This window comes from Podarcis cretensis (assembly GCF_951804945.1).
Source record: "Podarcis cretensis genome assembly, chromosome: Z".
Classification (NCBI taxonomy): domain Eukaryota; kingdom Metazoa; phylum Chordata; class Lepidosauria; order Squamata; family Lacertidae; genus Podarcis; species Podarcis cretensis.
Window position 1 is genome coordinate 32,801,822 of NC_137184.1, and position 21,341 is coordinate 32,823,162.

A 21,341-nucleotide genomic window follows, 5' to 3' on the forward strand; every position below is an offset into this window, starting at 1 on the left:
TTTACTCTCTTAAGTTCATTCACAATAGTGCCTAGTAACAAGGTTCATTCATTGAAAGGGAGAGCTAGCTTGGCTCTGGTGCATATTACTCTGATGGCCCCACTGAGGAGGATAATTCCTTTTAAGGCACATCTCTATCAATCCCCACACACAGAATAGTTAGGATAGCACTCACTTCTCATTGACCAGTCTGGGGATGTGGGGTGGTGTGTTGGTGATGGCTGACTCTCCTACAACAAGAGGCTATATCCAGTGTTTTCTGCCCATTGGCACAAGAGTTTGGCACTGGCAGATGGGTGAGTTTGAATGTAGTGCAGTAGAGGAATCCAATGCAATCAGTTGCACTGGTGGACACTTGCTCAGTCAATTGAGAAACAGCCTGGGAACACAGAATGAAAAACATCTGGAGGACACCAGAATGGGAATAATAATTTAGTAATAATAATTTATTATTTGTACCCCGCCCAACTGGCTGGGTTTCCCCAGCCACTCTGGGCAGCTTCCACAAAGACCAAAAATACACTAAGATGTCACTCATTAAAATCTTCCCTGAACAGGGCTGCCTTAAGATGTCTTCTGAATGTCAGGTAGTTGTTTAGCTCTTTGACATCTGATGGGAGGGCGTTCCACAGGGCGGGCACCACTACCGAGAAGGCCCTCTGCCTGGTTCCCTGTAGCTTTGCTTCTCGCAATGAGGGAACCGCCAGAAAGCCCTCGGCGCTGGACCTCAGCGTCCGGGCAGAACGATGGGGGTGGAGACGCTCCTTCAGGTATACTGGGCCGAGGCCATTTAGGGCTTTAAAGGTCAACACCAACACTTTGAATTATGCTCGGAAACGTACTGGAAGCCAATGTAGGTCTTTCACGACCGGTGTTATGTGGTCGCCCCCAGTCACCAGTCTAGCTGCCACATTCTGGATTAGTTGTAGTTTCCAGGTCACCTTCCAAGGTAGCCCCACGTAGAGCGCATTGCAGTAGTTGAAGCGGGAGATAACTAGAGCATGCACCACTCTGGTGACACAGCCTGCGTACCAGGTGGAGCTGGTAGACAGCTGCCCTGGATACAGAATTGACCTGTGCCTCCATGGACAGTTGTGAGTCCAAAATGACTCCCAGGCTGCGCATCTGGTCCTTCAGGGGCACAGTTACCCCATTCAGGACCAGGGAGACCTCCACACCAGCCCTCCCCCTGTCCCCCAAAAACCGTGCTTCTGTCTTGTCAGGATTCAACTTCAACCCAGTGCCAGTGCCCCCAGGAAATAATACTGCTCTAAAACTTTCCAATGTTTCACTGTTGCCATTGCTGAGAAATGGCTACATGGAAAAGGAATGGTGCATATTTAATATTTGGTAGACAAAACCCTTTGTGCACAAACTCTAATCATTGTGACGCTGCTGTAAGGCAGACTAGTATCTGTGTTGATTACCCCCTGGTTGCAGCTCAAAGATTCATGACTTCTGAATTATGGGTTCAGTTGTACCTGAATCAGTGGAACTCACAGCTGCAAGATGGTGGTACAGCTTAGATGGCTTTAAAAAAAGAACAATACATTCGTAACATCATAATATACAACCATACTATCATACAATCATATGCAGTTGTAATATATACAATCGTACAATCATATCACACAGTCACCATCACAATATCAAATAATCATAATATCCCACTATTATCACACAATAGGAGAATCACAGCATATAATAGGTAAAATTCATCCTGCACTTGCAAATAAAACTATTCCCAGGGCTGTTCACCTGATTGGAAGGAATTTTTGCTGAACATCATCCAGGTGTCAGCAAAGTAGAAGTGGCAGAGTATGGCTTTGCCCACACACTGGTTGAAGATGACAGTCACAAATGGTGAGCTGGGGTTCTTATTGTCCCAGATGGGGTCCAGCCTGTGGGGTCCAGCTGCCACTTGGCAATCAGTCATGGCTTGAAAAGCCACTCCACCCTTTCAGAAACCTCCATGCCTTTGGAAAACACGTTGCCAAAGTCTGTTCTCCAGTGCAGGAAAAATTCCCAGTATGAGACACAGAACATTGTTTGTATTCCAGAGGCTGGGGGGACAGGGAAGCATGGGTTTGATTTCTGTGAATGCTGGCATATTAATGTGAGATGTTCAGGGATGTGAAGCTCGAGGACAGGGACATGCAAACTATGGCTCTCCAGATTTTCTGGGGCTCCCAGCTCCCATTAGCCCCAGCCAGCATAGCTGATACTCAAGGATGTTGGAAGTTGGAGTCAGGCAACATCTGGAAAGCCACATCTTTCCCACCCCTGCAATGTCCCACAATACAGATGCAGGCAGAATATAGATGAAGCTCTTTAGTGATTTGCAGGAGATCAGCAATGGTTTGGGATGCCCAGTGGTTTAGCAATTGCAACAATAAACAGCCCCCCCCCCCCATTAAGCTGCTGAAACAAATTTTGGAGGAAAACCAAGGACTGGAGTCAAGGTTTTGATTCTGGTAGTGAAAACAAATTGCTACCTGAGCAAGCGGTGCTTTTCTTTATTCTAAATGCATGTCCAGGAGCATCACCCAAGCCAACATTCAATACATGGTTCCTATGGGTGGATTTCGGGGTCCTATTAACAACAGGATCTCATAAACTTGGAGTCTGCCTACCCCTACTCATGTACGTTGGTCTTTAAATTTGGGATGGGGAAACTAGTCCTCTAGATATTTCTGGGCTCCAACTCTCATCAGTCCCAGTCAGCAGGCCATAGATCAGAGACATTGGAAAGAGCCATAGCTCAGTAGCAGAGAATCTGCTTTGCATCCCTGACAACTCTAGATAGGGCTGGGGGATAGTCTTGCCTGAAATCCTGGACAGCTACTGTCAGGCAGTATAGACAATACAGAGCTAGATGACCCCATGGTAAAGCAGCTTCCTATGTTCCTATCATAATGGATATTAACTGATTCACAAATGTTAATTTGAATAAAGTAATAGTTCTGCTTTTAGATCAGGAATTGCCTTCCAGATGTGGGGCTCCAGTTCCCATCAACCACAGACAGAACAGCCAATGCGGAGATTATGTAACTGCAGTCTAATAACTTGCTTTGTTGCTAAGAAGGTATCTAGCACCTGCAACTTTTGTAACCGTGTGTGTGTAAAAGGTAAAGGTCAAGGACCCCTGGGTGGTAAAGTCCAGGCAAAGGAGACTATAGGGTGCAGCGCTCATCTTGCTTTCAGTCCAAGGGAGCCGGCGTTTGTCCACAGACAGCTTTCCAGGTCATGTGGCCAGCATGACTTAAACCACTTCTGGTGCAGTGGGACACCGTGATGGAAACCAGAGCACACAGAAACGCTGTTTACCTTCCCGCCACAGCGGTACCTATTTATCTACGTGCACTGGTGTGCTTTCGAACTGCTAGGTTGGCAGGAGCTGGGAAAAACCAACAGGAGCTCACCCTGTTGCAGGGATTCGAACCACCGACCTTGTGATCGGCAAGCCCAGGAGGCTCAGTGGTTTAGACCACAGCGCCACCCGCTCACCACCTTTTTATTATATATATATATATACACACATGCAAAATTAATTGAGAGTATCCTTTTATAATTAATCAAATACCCCAGTAATGAGAGGTGGTTGTTGTTGTTTAGTCGTTTAGTCGTGTCCGACTTTTCGTGACCCCATGGACCAGAGCACGCCAGGCTCTTCTGTCTTCCACCGCTTCCCGCAGTTTGGTCAAACTCATGCTGGTAGCTTCGAGAACACTATCCAACCATCTCGTCCTCTGTCATTCCCTTCTCCTTGTGCCCTCCATCTTTCCCAACATCAGGGTCTTTTCCAGGGAGTCTTCTCTTCTCATGAGGTGGCCAAAGTATTGGAGCCTCAGCTTCAGGATCTGTCCTTCCAGTGAGCACTCAGGGCTGATTTCCTTCAGAATGGATAGGTTTGATCTTCTTGCAGTCCATGGGACTCTCAAGAGTCTCCTCCAGCACCATAATTCAAAAGCATCCATTCTTCGGCGATCAGCCTTCTTTATGGTCCAGCTTTCACTTCCATACATCACTACTGGGAAGACCATAGCTTTTACTATACGGACCTTTGTTGGCAAGGTGATGTCTCTACTTTTTAAGATGCTGTCTGGGTTTGTCATTGCTTTTCTCCCAAGAAGCAGGCGTCTTTTAATTTTGTGGCTGCTGTCACCATCTGCAGTGATCAAGGAGCCCAAGAAAGTAAAATCTCTCACTGCCTCCATTTCTTCCCCTTCTATTTGGCAGGAGGTGATGGGACCAGTGGCCATGATCTTCGTTTTTTTTTATGTTGAGCTTCAGACCATATTTTGCACTCTCCTCTTTCACCCTCAATAAAAGATTCTTTAATCCCTCCTCACTTTCTGCCATCAGGGTTGTGTCATCTGCATATCTGAGGTTGTTGATATTTCTTCTGGCAATCTTAATTCTGGCTAGGGATTCATCCAGCCCAGCCTTTCGCATGATGAATTCTGCATATAAGTTAAGTAAGCAGGGAGACAATATACAGCCTTGTCATACTCCTTTCCCAGTTTTGAACCAATCAGTTGTTCCATATCCAGTTCTAACTGTAGCTTCTTGTCCCACATAGAGATTTCTCAGGAGACAGATGAAGTGATCAGGCACTCCCATTTCTTTAAGAACTTGCCATAGTTTGCTGTGGTCGACACAGTCAAAGGCTTTTGCATAGTCAATGAAGCAGAAGTAGATGTCTTTCTGGAACTCTCTAGCTTTCTCCATAATCCAGCACATGTTTTCAATTTGGTCTCTGGTTCCTCTGCCTCTTCTAAATCCAGCTTGCACTTCTGGGAGTTCTCGGTCCACATACTGCTTGAGCCTTCCTTGTAGAATTTTAAGCATAACCTTGCTAGCGTGTGAAATGAGTGCAATTGTGCGATAGTTGGAGCATTCTTTGGCACTGCCCTTCTTTGGGATTGGGATGTAGACTGATCTTCTCCAATCCTCTGGCCACTGCTGAGTTTTCCAGACTTGCTGGCATATTGAGTGTAGCACTTTAACAGCATCATCTTTTAAAATTTTAAATAGTTCAGCTGGAATACCATCACTTCCACTGGCCTCGTTATTTGCAGTGCTTTCTAAGGCCCATTTGATTTCACTCTCTAGGATGTCTGGCTCAAGGTCAGCAACCCCACTACCTGGGGTATATGAGACATCCGTTTCTTTCTGGTATAATTCCTCTGTGTATTCTTGCCACCTCTTCTTGATGTCTTCTGCTTCTGTTAGGTCCTTACTACTTTTGTCCTTTATTATGGTGATCTTTGTACGAAATGTTCCTTTCATATCTCCAATTTTCTTGAACAGATCTCTGGTTCTTCCCATTCTGTTGTTTTCCTCTATTTGCATTGCTTGTTTAAGAAGGCCTTCTTGTCTCATTCAATTTCCTGTATCTTTCACTATCTCTCTCGCATTTTGCTTGCCTTCTCTCCCCCGCTATTTGTAAGGCCTTGTTGGACAGCCACTTTGCTTTCTTGCATTTCCTTTTCATTGGGATGATTTTTGTTGCTGCCTCCTGTATAATGTTACGGGCCTCCATCCATAGTTCTTCAGGCACTCTGTCCAGCAAATCTTAATCCTTAAACCTGTTCCTCACTTCCACTGTGTATTCATAAGGGATTTGATTTAGATTGCATCTTACCAGCCCAGTGGTTTTTCCTACTTTCTTCAGTTTAAGCTTGAATTTTGCTATAAGAAGCTGATGATCTGAGCCACAGTCAGCTCCAGATCTTGTTTTTGCTGACTGTCTAGAACTTCTCCATCTTTGGCTGCAGAGAATATAATCTATCTGATTTCGATGATGCCCATCTTGTGATGTCCATGTGTAGAGTCGTCTTTTGTGTTGTTGGAAAAGCGTGTTTGTGATGACCATCTTGTTCTCTTGACAGAACTCTATTAGCTTTTCCCCTTCTTCGTTTTGATCTCCAAGGCCAAACTTGCCAGTTGTTCCTTTTATCTCTTGATTCCCTACTTTAGCATTCCAATCCCCTATAATGAGAAGAACATCCTTCTTTGGTGTCACTTCTATAAGGTGTTGTAAGTCTTCATAGAACTGATCAATTTCAGTTTCTTCAGCACCAGTAGTTGGTGCATAAACTTGGATTACTGTGTTGTTAAAAGGTCTGCCTTGGATTCGTATCGAGATCATTCTATCATTTTTGAGATTGCATCCCAGTACAGCTTTTGCCACTCTTTTGTTGACTATGAGGGCCACTCCATTTCTTTTACGGGTTTCTTGCCCACAGTAGTAGATATGATGGTCATCTGAACTGAATTCGCCCATTCCCATCCATTTTAGTTCACTGATGCCCAGGATGTCAATATTTATTCTTGCCATCTCATTTTTGACCACATCCATCTTGCCCAGGCTCATGGTTCTTACATTCCAGGTTCCTATGCAATATTTTTCTTTACAGCATTGGACTTTCCTTTCACTTCCAGGCATATCCGCAACTGAGCGTCCTTTCAGCTTTGGCTCAGCCACTTCATCAGCTCTGAAGCTACTTGTACTTGTCCTCCGCTCTTCCCCAGTAGCATGTTGGACGCCTTCTGACCTGAGGGGCTCATCTTCCAGCGTCATAACTTTTATATGCCTGTTGTCTTTGTCCATGGAGTTTTCTTGGCAGGGATACTGGAGTGGCTTGCCGGTTCCTCCTCCAGGTGGATCACATTTGGTCAAAACTCTCCACTATGACCTGTTCATCTTGGGTGCCCTGCTCAGCATAGTTCATAGCTTCTCTGAGTTATTCAAGCCCCTTCACCACGGCAAGGCAGTGATCCATGAAGGGGAATGAGAGGTTAGTGCTCTGCTAAAGCATGGAGTATTGTAAATGTATGTGCGCCATTGCTACTGAAACACACCTGACTGTATATATGCCATTGGATGAAATCAGTTTTCAATTCTTCCACATGCTTTAGCCCTAATACCTGCTTTAAAGGCCAGACCTGGGGAATGTGAGTGAATAAGAGTCTGCTACGAGTAGAACTTTCTGCTTGTGTCTATCTCTATTTTCCTAGCAGCAAGTCATACAGATGTCAGGGTTTATTACCTGTCTATCCAGCCTTTCCAATAAGGAGCTTAAGGCAGTGTCCATGGACTCCTTTATCACCAAACCCTCATTTATACCCTCGCAACAACCCTACTTAAGAGAGAGATTGACTGGCCTAGGCAGAGGTGTACCTAGGGGGACTGGCCAAGTTAGCCCCCACCCCAGCAGGTAGCACACACACTCCACAAAAATCACACAGTTGCTTGGCACTCCTGGGTTACCAGGCAGTCTTGGTTGGGAGAGTCCCTGCTCTTCTACCTGCTCACAACCATCTCGTAAGGTGATGGGCAAGGATTATAGATCTGGGCAGTGTGTGGCCCCTTCAGGGAGTGGGGTGGGGGAACAAAGAAAGAACTGAGTGCACAATTTTGGGGGATCTCAAACCTGTGGTGTGAAACTACCTGGTTGTCTGCTTCATTTCCATTGTGCTCAAGGGAAGGGCAGGGAAGCGCACAGGAAAATGAAACAAAAAGGATGACTGGAGGGGGCCCCTAGTTCTGAGCATGGAGTTGCAGTGCAAGCTATTTGCTAAATGGGTACAGTTGCTGAATCCCCAAGAACAGGGCATCAGCCTGCAGACTGAAGAAGATATGAAAGATATAAAAATTGCATAAAGCACTTTGTAAACAAAAGGGAAGGCTGATAGAAATGACAACAGCCATAATCATGTGCCAATATCATTTCTGTATCCCAGGTGGTGGTCAACACTTTTTAGGATCCAAAGGCACATTTGCAATCCTGAGCAACGTATTGTGGGCACCACGTATAATGTGAGCACTGATCTAAGGCTTGGCAGAATTCTAAGATCGCTTCAGCAGAAACAACTGAGCCTAAACTTTGTATAGTAGCAGCAGCAGCTTAATCCTAACTGTCATCTTCACCAGCATTGTAAGATGCTGCTTTGCTGAAGCAGGTGCCAACCCCTTCAGCAATTCTGCCACAAGCAGGAGAGCTTCTGGTTTCACCTAGTCTTCTGCTCTGGAATTCTCCAAGGATGACAACAGAGTCACAGCTGAAAAACTTCATACACCCTTTAACATGCCAGGAGAACAAAAACCCTATTTACCATCAAGCATCATTTATGGAAGGCGTCTCCTTCTGGGGATTTTCCTCTATCTTTGAGGTTGACCTTATTCAGTTAGAATTGAGAACCACTTGCCCATAGTCTTATTATTTATTCTGATTATCTTATGAATAAAGGTAAAGGTAAAGGTACCCCTGCCCGTACGGGCCAGTCTTGACAGACTCTGGGGTTGTGCGCCCATCTCACTTAAGAGGCCAGGGGCCAGCGCTGTCCGGAGACACTTCCGGGTCACGTGGCCAGCGTGACATCGCTGCTCTGGCGAGCCAGAGCCGCACACGGAAACGCCGTTTACCTTCCCGCTGGTAAGCGGTCCCTATTTATCTACTTGCACCCGGAGGTGCTTTCAAACTGCTAGGTTGGCAGGCGCTGGGACCGAGCAGCGGGAGCGCACCCCGCCGCAGGGATTCGAACCGCCGACCTTTCGATCGGCAAGCCCTAGGCGCTGAGGCTTTAACCCACAGCGCCACCTGCGTCCCATCTTATGAATACTGCACAATTAATTATATTCATCTGCCCCAGCTGCAACAAAACATGTCTCTCCTGCATCAGTCTCTACAGCCATAGCACTGCAACCTTTGACTTCACACCCAAAGGCGCACTCCTCCATTGTTGCCCAAGACAGACGCCAACCAGTTATATTCCATTTAGTTAGTCACTACTTCTAGACCAGATTAAAACAGCAAACCTAAAATTATATACCAAACCCAACAGAATTCACATTGGATTCACTTATGGGTAAGCATGTTTAAAGACAACTCTGCAGCACAATCTTCTCCACGCTAACAGTAAAATCCTAACCAAATCTCAGAAGTAAATTTCAGTGGAATTTAAAGGTAAAGGGACCCCTGACCATTAGGTCCAGTCGTGTCCAACTCTGGGGTTGCGGCGCTCATCTCGCTTTATTGGCCGAGGGAGCCGGCATACAGCTTCCAGGTCATGTGGCCAGCATGACTAAGCCACTTCTGGCGAACCAGAGCAGCGCACAGAAATGCCGTTTACCTTCCCGCCGGAGTGGTACCTATTTATCTACTTGTACTTTGACGTGCTTTTGAACTGCTAGGTTGGCAGGAGCAGGGACAGAGCAACAGGAGCTCACCCCGTTGCGGGGATTCAAACTGCCAACCTTCTGATCAGCAAGTCCTAGGCTCTGTGGTTTAACCCAGAGTGCCACCCGCGACCCATAAGCCACCCACGTCCCATCAGTGGAATTTAGTCCCAGGTAAATAGGGTTAAGATTACAGCCTAACCGAGAGCATATGCCATTGAATCTTCTGTGCTGGATCAAGGTTCTTTTTTTTGGGGGGGGGGGCATATGCAGCTCCTTGCCAAGGGTACAAGGGACCCTAGGTAGGCCACTGGCCAGGGCTAGTCAATGTGGAGCCCTCCAGATGTTGTTGGGATGCAGATTCCCATCAACCCCAGCAAGCATGGACCAAAGTCAGGGATGATGGGAGCTGAAGTCCAAGAAGCATCATTTTCTGCTGGACTCTCCCAAGGTCAAGTTAGCTTCATGAGTGAGGATTTTAGCTTGGATCTTCCCAGTCCTATCCCGACATTCTCAGCAATACAGCCCTCGCCGACATTGGAGCGCGTTGTTTAGGCAGCATGTGTTCGTTCCATCACTGTAAACATGAGAGGCCTCCGTACGTGTCTTCTATTATAATTGTTTTTACATTCCTTTGAGCAGCAGAACGTGGGTCACCAAGCACCCCCGTCTCAGATGTTAGCAAGCGCTAAGGAAATGAGCACATTTCCATGCGCAGCAGGGGATGAACAGTTAGGAGCTGAGAGAGCCGGCAAGCAAGTGGGGGCCACCCAAGCTTATTGGTTTCCCTCGTCCTGCCTTCTAGTTGGCTAAGCGCAACACAAGGCGCCGGTGGGGTGCTGCTAAGGCTCCGCCTTTGGGGCTGTGCCCTGGAAGCCGGCTGGGTGTCGGCAGCCAATGGAAGCGCGGAGCGATGGGCGGCTCCTGGCCGGTGACTCGAGGGTGCTCCCGCAGCTGCGACTCATTGCTTAAATGCGGCTGGCTGGACCGTCAGCTTGGAGTCTTGTAGGCAGGGAGCTGTGTTTCGCCCCGGTCGCCATGCCGGCCGTACTGAGCCAACCCTGAGCTTTTCCGTCGAGTCCTGCCTTCGTTGGGTTTGCTTATTTGTTCCTTTTGCGCGGCGCGTTCCTCCCGCTCTCGCGCTACGGAAAAGCCGAGCTTTATCCTCGCCTAGCCTGCTAGCCAGCGCCGACGGCGTGTCCTTCCAGAATGGAGCTGGAAGCCTCGATGGAGCAGTCCGTTCAGACGCGCATCTTCAAGATCATCGTCATTGGCGACTCCAACGTGGGCAAGACCTGCCTGACTGTGCGCTTCTGCGGGGGAGCCTTCCCGGCAAACACCGAAGCCACCATCGGCGTGGACTTCAGGGAGAAGGCGGTGGAGATTGAGGGAGAGCACATCAAGGTACAGCACGAAGAAAAGCAGGGAGGGAAGAGGGAGAGAGCGGGGTAGTCGGGCCTGGTGCACACAGCCTTTTCTGGGAGCCGCGTCCTCCTTCCAGGTGGCTTCGTCTGTTGTTATCGGGGTGTTTTTTTAAGCAACCATAATTGAAGATGCTGCTTCTGAAAGCTCCGCTCGTCTTCTATTGCTGCCATGTCTGAAAGGATGTAGGGCGCCCCATGGAGGTGAGGAGAGCTGGGGAGCAAAAAATCGATGGACTCCCGGAGAAGCAGGCTATAGAACCCTGTTTGGTCTTGGGAGAGTAACGGGAAACCAGTATAAGACAGGCTTGGGGAGGAGGAGCAACAGTAGGCAATCTACCTTGAACTGCAAGGTTCTTAAGGCACAGTGTGTAAGATGTCTATATTTTGTCTAATCCAAATCCTGGTGCTGTTGTCACCACCACCATCTTAATATGCTCACAAAAACCCTATTGGGTGGGAAATGATGAGGGAGGGAGAGACAGCAAAACGAGGACTGGCCCAGTAAACTTAATGGCTAAGTAAGGATTTGAAGGGCCGTAAATCTGTGGTAGAGCTCCTGCTTTGCATGCAGAAGGTCCCAGGTTCAATCCTTGATAAAGCTGGAAGAAAGAACCCTGCCTGCAACCCTGGATAGGCTCTGCTATTCAGTATAGACAGACCAATGGCTGACTGTGTTGCATGTATATTCTCCCTAACTACTTACATCATTCTGGCTCCAGGTTCTTCTGAAGGTTGGGGTATTAATTTCACAGTGACTAATTTCTAAAATTACAAGTGTTTTAGGGCTCCACAGTGTCTGGAAGTCAAGTGTGGTGGAAGCATTCCCCGTCCCTCACCCCCAACTTGGCAACTCCTGATTGCTATAGCTGGTTGTGATGCCCTATAGTGGCAAGAGAAATAGAGGGCCAGGGCATAGTGCTCACTGCATTTACATCACTTCATTACTCAACTACTTGATGACTTGCATCTGTGAACTGACACCCTCCTCCCCTGTTATGCCTGATATGAAAGTTCTGGCTTCAGTGCTGGAATCTGTGATGGCCTTTTCCTACAGGCAGTTCACTACCATGTCCATAATCAATTGGCATGCATGAATGAACCAGCCTCCATAACTGTACTGTGCTCAGATGCTCTGTTCTTTATGGCTACTTCACATGTTTCACTAAGCAAACACCTCCTTCCCAGTAGAATGGACAAGGTGTGGGGGAGATACACTGGTAGAAGGGGGAGGTATGAGCAGGGCCGAGATTTCAGTGCATTCTCACAGTCACATCACAGCCCAGAAACTGTACTCAGCCCCTGGTGCTTCTGTTATGCAGACTTCTGTTGAGGTCTCTGTGTGATTGCACAAGGACTACCTATACTGTGGGATTCTGATGCTGTTATTAACTCTGGATGTTTTAGTTTTGGATCACTTTTGCACACCAGGAATTAAGGACTGGATATATGTGTCCTGGTTCAGTCATCTCTGCTACATCCTTGTAATGTTAGGCCAATCGAGAGCACACATATTGACATTGGGGATGGGAGAAGAAAGATATAAAATCCAGAATATTTAGATATCATAAAATCGGCATCTGCAGAAATGTTCAGATTGCTCAGTTACAGTAAATTCCAGGGCAAAGTATACGTTACATACTAATGCCATACTCAGTTTAAGAAGGATATTGACAAGCTGGAATGTATGCAGAGGGTAACCAAGAGGATCAAGGGTTTGGAAACCAAGCCTTATGAGGAATGGTTGTAGGAGTTTGGTATGTTTAGGGTTCCTTCGAACTCTACAATTGTATGCTTCTATGAGTCATAGACCTTTAAAGAGCAAAAAATCATATAGGAGTTTGCCTATACTAACCTTTCTCTTTTTTTCTCTTTTTTCCAGTAAATTTTTTATTATTTTCCTTATTCATACTTTAACAATACAATACAGAAAATCATATTACTTTAGCTCTGCCAGGCTCACAACTTCCCATCCCCTGAAGGGATACTTCAGCGAGTATCCCTTATTTTCTTATATTGCATATTCTGTTTATTTAATCTTATATCTGCCATACATTGTAAGAGCTATTTCAATCCTGCCAGTGTTTTTAAAGTTTTACAATTGTCTTTTATATACACCATAAATTTACTCCAACTTTCTTGAAACCTCTGATCATCCTGGTCCCAAATTCTTCTCATCAGTTTGGCTAACTCTGCATAACTCATCATTTTCGTCTGCCACTCCGCAATGGTTGGGACTTCTTACACTTTCCAGTTTGGGGCAAGTATATTTCTTGCTGCAGCTATGGCGTACATAAAGAATCTTTGGTCTACTTTATTAATTTATTTCACCATCAAACCCAACAAAAAGGCTTCTGGTTTTTTGGGGAAAGTGTACTTAAATATTTTCTTAAGTTCATTATAAATTAGCTCCCAAAAGTTCTTAACTTTATCACAAGTCCACCACATATGATAGAAATCTCCATCCACCTCTTTGCACTTCCAACATTTTTTATCCTTCATCCTGTACATTTTTGCCAGCTTTACCGCTATTAAATGCCACCTATAGATCATTTTCATTAGGTTTTATTTTAAAGCCGTACATGCCGTAAATTTCATATTTACCTTCCACAACTCATACCATGCATCCAATTCAATATTATGCCCAAAATCTATAGCCCATTTTATCATTGCTGCTTTCATTTCCTCATCTTTTGTAAACCATTCTAATAACAAATCATACATTTTGGATAATGTTTTACCTCTGCCTTCTATTAAGTCTATTTGAAATCTTGATTTTTTTGTCTTCAAACCCAGCTTTCTTTGTGTCATCCTTCAGTATATCATTAAGCTGATGGTATTGCAGCCAACCTGTAAGCATACCTTCTCTTTGATCATATGGCTTAAGTTTTATCCCTTGTTCCATTTTTCTAGTAATTTTTCTAGTACCGGTAATTTCTTCTTTCCCTCCATGTTAACTTTCTTGATGGTCAACACTTCTATTGGCGATATCCACCATGGGGTTTTCCTTTCCAATATTTTTTTTTATTTCTTTCCCACACCTCATAGATTGACCTTCTTATCATATGATTTAAAAAACCTTTATGGACCTTTATTTTATCATAACACAGATACGAGTGCCACCCGTACCTGTTATCATGCCCTTCTAAATCCAAAAGTTCTGTGTTTTCCAGTGTTATCCATTCTTTTAGCCATACGAGACAGGACGCTTCATAATAGAGATTCATGTCTGGTAGGGCAAATCTGCCTCTTTCTTTTTTATCTATCAAAATTTTCATTTTAATCCTCGGTTTCTTTCCCTGCCAGACAAATCTCGACAGTATTTTTTGCCACTCTCTACATTCTCCTGTCCCCTTAATCACTGGAATTGTTTGGAACAAGAATAACATTCTAGGTAAAACATTCATCTTAATCACCAATATTCTGCCCAGGAAAGAGAGTTTCAGCCTATCCCAAATTTCTAGATCTTTCTTAAACTCTCTCCATGTAGTTTCATAATCATCTTTATACAAATTTATATTTTTTGTTGTCAACCATATTCTGAGGTATTTCACTTTCTTAGTCACCATGATTCCTGTCTCCTGTTGCAATTCCTCTGTTTCTTCTTTGTTCATGTTTTTAACTAACATTATTGGTCTTTTCTCAAAGGTATTGAAGCCATATATCTAGAACAAAAAGCCAAACTTATTATAAATAATAATTTGTCGGACACTTTTGAAATTTCCAAGGGGACCAGACAGGGGTGTCCCCTGTCACCTTTGGTGTTTATTACAGCTTTGGAAGTTCTAAATAAGAATTTGAGAGAAACATCAGAAATTAGAGGGGTTAGGGTGGGGGTAAAAGAGTTTAAAATAAAAGTGTTTGCTGTCAATCTAGTTATAACATTAGAAGATCCAAAGAAAAGTGTACAAGAAGCCCTGCAGAAAATAGAGGGATTTGGCAAAGTGGCGGGGTTTAAACTTAATATACTAACCTTTCTCAACTTGATGCTCTCTAGGGGGTTTGGATTACAATTAACATCATCCCTTACCACTGGTCATGCTGGCTGGGACTGATGAGAGTTATAGTCCAAAAATCTGGAGGGCACCAGGCTGGGAAAGGCTGGTCTACATGGACAACCAATAGGGTTTTGACATGGATCTTTCCCAACCCTACCTGAAGATGCCAGGGCTTGGACTTGGACCTTTTGCATGGAAAACATATACTGCATAACTGAGCTACAGCCCCTTCCGAAAGAGCAGGTGCTCATGGGATTCAACCCCACCTCAAACTCTACAGAGCAATTTCATAAGCATTCAGCCATAGCATCTGACCTATCCACCACTCTCAGGTCCACCTTTCTCCTTTTTCTATCCACAGTTCCCAAGCGCAGTTCAGAACAGTAGGGAATTTTGTTCAGGAGAGGGAGTTAGTGTAGTTGCAGTTATCTTTACCTAAGGTTAGGGACGCGGGTGGCACTGTGGGTTAAACCACAGAGCCTAGGACTTGCCGATCAGAGGGTCGGCAGTTCGAATTCCCCCAACGGGGTAAGCTCCCGTTGTTCAGTCGCTGCTCCTGCCAAACTAGCAGTTCGAAAACACGAAGTGCAAGTAGATATATAGGTACCAATCCGGCGGGAAGGTAAATGGCGTTTCTGTGCGCTGCTCTGGTTCGCCAGAAGTGGCTTTGTCATGCTGGTCACATGACCCGGAAGCTGTATGCCGACTCCCTTGGCCAGTAAAGCAAGATGAACGGCAACCCCAGAGTCGTCCGCGACTGGACCTAATGGTCAGGGGTCCCTTTACCTTTACTTTTCCTAAGGTTAACAAGCTGCTGCAGTCAACATTATTCCCTGTCCTGCTCAACTGTCAAAGGTAAAAGAGCTCTGTCTTCCCTTGCATCTGATAGCTCATTCTCTTTGTTTCTCCTTTTTAAAGAAAACTGCAGATACCCCAGTGGTCAGGATGCCATGCAGTTGTGGGTTCTGACCTGGAGTGCCCAAATAGATGTAATGTTTAAAAATGTCCTTCTTTCTTTTTAATGCTTTAAAAAAAGGGAGGTTGACAGTGGAGAGCTGGCAGGAAACATTTTGCTTGACCCTTTCCTCACTGCAATTTCTTAACTGCAAACCTCTCCCCCCACAGCAGCTTTTTCCTGCCACGCAGGGTTGTAAACGCACATGTTACCCTCTGTATGGCAAGCTTGCATCCTCTCCCAACCACATGAACATGTTCTCTAAAAATAACCCCATATAATGTGAGTGTGTGGGTACATGCAGTCAAAATGACCGTTGCTCTCATTCCCCATAGCTAAGGGATGGTTTGGCGTAGTGTTAAGTCTGAACTCTGAGGCTTGGGGTTTGTCTCACTCCAAACAAACCATGAACTGTAGCCAAGGTTTGCTTTTGGATTACTGTTCATGCCTTATCTGCAGGAGGCAAACCATAATGCTAAGCCAGAGCATGCCTTAGTTCTAGGTACTAGCATGGGAGCAGGATGACCCTGGGAAGAAGTGAAGCAGCCACTATTCTTTTTTACTGTAAGAATCCACACACTAGTGCATTCATGCTTAGCTGTGGTTTTGGCTTAGTGCTGCGGGCAAACTGCACCAGGCTGTGGAAAAAGTCACTTCAAATATAAAGCCATCACAGCAGACCAAGATCTGCATGCAAACTTTTCTCCTGAAGAGCCTGCCTGCCCCAGGTTACAGAGAAGATGCAGTGTGTGGGTTTTTTTAATTAAAAAAACAACAAAAAGCAAGGAAGCATTCAAGAGCCCACATGGTCTTAAGCCAGGCATGTGCAAAGTCCATTTCAGGGGCCTAATCCAGCCCGGCAGTCGATTTAATTTGGTTGGCCCTCATGCATGTTCACTTCATCAAATCTGGCCCTCTTTGAAAAAAAGTATGGGCACCCCTGTCTTAAGCAGTGCAATGTATTCCTATTGCCTCATGAATGCAGACCCAGTTTCCTTGAAGCTCCTCTGCCTCCAGGCCCTCAGAAAACCTTCTGAGGACAAAGATTGGCCATTTGGCCTTGTTTTGCTTCAAGACCAGATAACAAAGGCTAACATGTGGAGGAGATTGTTGGTTGTGGGAAAAGATTAGGTGAAGGGAGGTCAATTCATGTTTACTCAACTAAGAAAGGTGTGGGCTAGGAAGTACAGTATGCCCATGTCTTCTTGTTAATCTCTCCTTGTCTCAGCTGGGGAGAAGGCTGACCCTACCTATGAAATGGGTCATATTAGGGGATAATAACTCTATAATTTTAGAAAAAACTTTAATTGACTTTGATTTTATTGAATTCATAATCTTTTAGGTTTGTATATTTGATTTTTATTTAATATACCCCTTCAGCATATTTTTCTTGTGAAGCAGTTTATAAATCCGCATATATTTTAAACTAGATCACAACCAATACACACTTTTACCACTTTAAAAGTTAGAGCTTCTCCCAAAAAATCCTGAGAACAGTAGTTTACCCCTACAGAGCATTGCAGGCAAACTACATTTCCCAGCATTCATTAGGGGAAAACCATGTGCTTTAAATGGTGTGGATATGACCTTAGATAATGTGGTGGCCTAAGTGTGTCAGACTAGGGTCCAGCTTCAAATTGTGAATCAGCCACAAAGCTCAGAAGATGAATTGGGAGAAATCTCGGCCATACCAGGGGGTTATACTATATAAAATAAAAGAGGGAGGAAAAACCATGTGGGACACACTGGGCTTCCTGAAGAAAAAGCTGGATATAAATGGAGGCTGAACATTTTCTGTCAGCTGTTAAAAGATTCTAGCATTTCCTTCAGAGCTCATTTGCCCTGGTTCCTGTCTTGGGTGCGTACATGCGCGCTCGCTTGCTCGCTTGTGCGCACACACACACAGTGGCTGGGTCTGTGAGCTTCCTTGTTTAGTTTTCCCACAGTGCCTCTGGCATTGCTTGGCTCCATGCCATTATACAAAATGAAAAGACAACAGTACAGCATGGGCATTGTGGGAATTTGTTTCAGTGGCAACTTGTAGCTGCCTGCTGCCTCAGATGGGTGAGCCCAGAGCCTGCCAAAAGCACTTTACTGAGGGCCTTCATATGAGCATAGATAGCTGCCCTATAGCCAGTCAGACCATTTGTCCTTCCAGATCAATATTATCAACAAAGATTGGGAGCAACTCTTGAGGATTTAGGCAGGGGACATTCCAAGCTCCACCTGTAATTGAACCAGGGATTGTATACAGGCAAAGCAGGTTGCTCATACCTTGAGCTATGGATCTTCCTTCACATCGACCCTTAATGCTGTAGCTGATCCTGCATGAATGTACTCTCTACCTGGCTTGCAGACTCTTCAGAAATTCTGCTCTGTTCCACAGGTGCAGGTCTGGGACACAGCAGGCCAGGAAAGGTTCCGGAAGAGCATGGTGGAGCACTACTACCGCAATGTGCATGCTGTTGTCTTCGTCTATGATGTCACCAAGATGGCTTCCTTCATCAATCTTAAGACCTGGATTGAGGAGTGCAATGGCCATGCAGTCCCTGCCCTTGTCCCTAAAGTGCTTGTGGGAAACAAGTGTGACTTGCGGGACCAGATCCAGGTGCCATCCAGCATGGCCCTGAAGTTTGCTGATGCACATAATATGCTTTTGTTTGAAACCTCAGCCAAGGACCCCAAAGAAAGTCAGAATGTGGAATCTATTTTCATGTGTCTGGCTTGCCGGCTGAAGGCCCAGAAGTCTCTACTTTATCGGGATATGGAGAGGCAGCAGGGGAAGGCACCTAGAATGACGCTTAATGCAGACGGGAGCAGCAGAAACCCTTGTCCCTGCTGAACTGTTGAGGTTGCAATTCCTGACCATTTAATGGGTATGTGTGTGACTGTGAGTGAGAAGGGCAGATTTTTGTCCCTCAATGAACTGAAACAAGACCCGCTTGTCTCAATCTAAGTTAAATGTTAAGTTAATAATAAAATTTGTATGGCATTCAACTGGTTTGGTTGTAGCTTTGTTTCTGCTGGTTTGTGATCTGAACAAGCCCTTGTGATAACCACCTTCACTGAAGATGGGTGCTGGGTAACGTGACTGGTTTTATTGGTATGTTAAAAGGAAAAACAACAACCCTGTTATTAACTCAGGAGAGAAGTATAGACTTAGCTGTTTCTGGTAGTATTTTTGATTACACGGCCAAGCAAGGTGGTGTACTTTTGCAAAGGCTGCACAATATTCACTCATTTCCCATGCATAGGTTCAAAGGATGAAGAGACACTTTGGTAACAAAACTGAATGTTTATTTAGTTACAAACTCTATGAGAGTGTAAAGCATGATGGTGATGCTAAGGGAGACCCTAAACTTAGTTCAAGACACAAACTCTTTACAGAGAATTTAAAACAGCACTCTTTCCATCTTAAGATTCGGATAGACTTTTCCTACCTAGAATGGCTATTAATGTTCCTAATCAGCAACACCAACCCATTCCCTTCTGGAATTTAAGATCTCTTCAGGGAATCAAAACTGGGTTGCCCTGCCTAGCTAACCCACTCAGATAGCCCAAACCCCAACTGCCCACACTGACAGTTTCTTCCTATCTCAACTGTCCCTGTCTAATATGCAGACCAGACTGTGTCACAACACATTAGTGTGTTGGCTGCAGTGTGTAGGTGTGTTGTGCAAATGCTAGGAAAGGAGTTAGTTTAGCCTCTGGTTTGCTATAAATTTATTTTTCAAAAAATTTATTGGTTTTTACAATATTATAAGCACACACACACACACACACACAAGACAAACAAAAATAACAAAAATCATAGCCTTATTGAAAATTACAGTTATTAACTTTGTTAAATGACTTCCTCGCTTCCCCTTGGTTGACTTTCATTGCATGTCCTTGTGACAGTTTGCCAAATCCCAATTTTTTTGAAATTTAACTTAAACATTAACATCCTCGAATCTTCTCCTTATAGAGTTAAACATATTAATTCATCACTTAACATAAACAAAATCCTAAGCCCATTAAGTATCTGCAAGCTATTTCCGGTTAGTTTAACTTAACAAATTTAACTAAATAATCATTAAATTTATTCCATTCTTCCTGATATTCCTCCTTCTGGTCGCAGACTCTTCCGGTTAGGTCAGCTAGCTCCGAAAAATCCATCATCTTCATCTGCCATTCTTCTACTGTTGGTAATTCTTGGGTTTTCCACTTTTTAGCTAACAAAATACGAGCAGCAGTTGTGGCATACAAAAATAATTTAACACATTTAATACAAAAATAATTTAACATCTTTCTTTGGCAATTCCAAGCCTGTTATTCCAAGAAGAAAGGCCTCTGGTTTCTTTATAAATGTATATTTCAACATTTTTTTCAATTCATTATAAATCTTTTACCAAAAGTCTTTCACCCTGGGATAGGTCCACCACATATGATAAAATGTTCCTTCCTTTTCTTTACATTTCCAACATAAATTGTCACAATTATGATATACCTTTGCTAATTTTACAGGAGTCAAATACAATCTATACATCATCCTATTAAAACTGAACTACTGTCTTGCAAAACAATGCATGTCTAAAAAGTGTGCCACCACCAACATGAAAAGTTTGGAAAGCTCTGCCACATATAATCCCGGTCTACATTCTTGAGTACCTACCTGAGAGTTAAAACTGTAAGCCTACACTTAAAACTTCCCCTCTCTTTCTCCTGACTGGCTGTTGGTTTCACCAGCTGTCACTGGTTTCTGAGTCACCAGGAGGCAGGCCCAGGGCTTGACTGTCACAGCCTTGTCTATGAATGGTGGCAGTAAATGTTCTGGTCTCCTCTCTTCCTGACTAGATTAACCAGGATGCTCAGTACTGAACAGAGCAGTGCTCACTGACTTGAGTTGGAGCTGATCTCTGAGCTGACCCATCACCCATCAAAGATTGGCTGAAAGGTTGAATCCTAGTGCTCATTGATGTGTCACTTCCAATACTGTCAGTTTGCTTTAAAAGGCCTGGTTCCTAAACTATATTACCAGGGGATGGAGGAGCTGCTATGACACAATGATGCCCAAACCCAGCTACATTAAATGTCATAGTTTCTCCATTGATGTGCTTGAGCAATCATCTCTTCTATCCTTGGGGACATTTAAAAATAGCCACTTCAGTCTACCTAGTTGTCTGTTATTTTCTCTACTTACACAGCTAGTTAGCTATTAGGGGGCTGGCATTTTATAGGGCAGGGCGGGAGGAAGGAATAAAAACATAGGACTTTGCCTTATGCTGAGTTGAATGAATTGGTCCATCAAGCTCTAGAGTTTTGGACAGGGTACCCTACAAACCATACCTGGTGATGCCAGGGGTTGAACCTGAGACTGTGTATGCATGGCACATGCTCTAGCACTAAGCATCTTCCTCAGTGCAGCATGGGCAAGTGTTTCCCCTTGCACATTTTTTTTAACTATCTGCAAAACTCCTGGTTAGCTTAACTCCAGTGGTCTCTCTCTTTTGTACAAGGATTGTGTTGTTTTGGCTCCAACTCTGTAAGCATGAAAGGACTTGAATTGGCATTAGTATATCATAAAATCATAGGATTGTAGAGTTGAAAAGGACCATAAGGATCATCTAGTTTAACCCCCTACAATGCAGGAACCTTTACCCAAAATGGGGCTCAAACCCACAACCCTCAGATTAAAAGGTCTCACACTCTACTGACTGAGCTATCCCAGCAAATCCATCCAAACCTGCAACAGAATCTGCAAGAGAATGTTGCATTATGAACTGCTCCTGCTCAGGATACTC

General features: G+C 44.6%; 1 protein-coding gene and 1 long non-coding RNA gene across 2 annotated transcripts; both read left to right on the forward strand.

Annotated features, from left to right (window-relative positions):
* The first annotated feature begins 1,777 nt into the window (after positions 1 to 1,777).
* Positions 1,778 to 6,991, forward strand: LOC307208370. The gene is made up of 2 exons (XR_013835124.1): positions 1,778 to 3,597; positions 6,804 to 6,991. It is a non-coding gene; the product is annotated as an uncharacterized lncRNA (long non-coding RNA).
* Positions 6,992 to 10,033: 3,042 nt separating this feature from the next.
* On the forward strand, positions 10,034 to 18,555 carry RAB33A (RAB33A, member RAS oncogene family). The gene is made up of 2 exons (XM_079961575.1): positions 10,034 to 10,588; positions 17,945 to 18,555. Exons 1-2 carry the CDS (start codon positions 10,394 to 10,396, stop codon positions 18,398 to 18,400), a joined length of 651 nt encoding a protein of 216 aa, XP_079817701.1. The 5' UTR covers positions 10,034 to 10,393; the 3' UTR covers positions 18,401 to 18,555.
* Positions 18,556 to 21,341: the final 2,786 nt, after the last annotated feature.

Excerpts from the sequence above, each read along its gene's own strand:
- RAB33A (XM_079961575.1), top strand. The coding sequence starts at position 10,394 with ATGGAGCTGGAAGCCTCGATGGAGCAGTCCGTTCAGACGCGCATCTTC. Across the intron at positions 10,589-17,944 it reads TTGAGGGAGAGCACATCAAG|GTGCAGGTCTGGGACACAGC; the intron begins GTACAGCACGAA and ends TCTGTTCCACAG.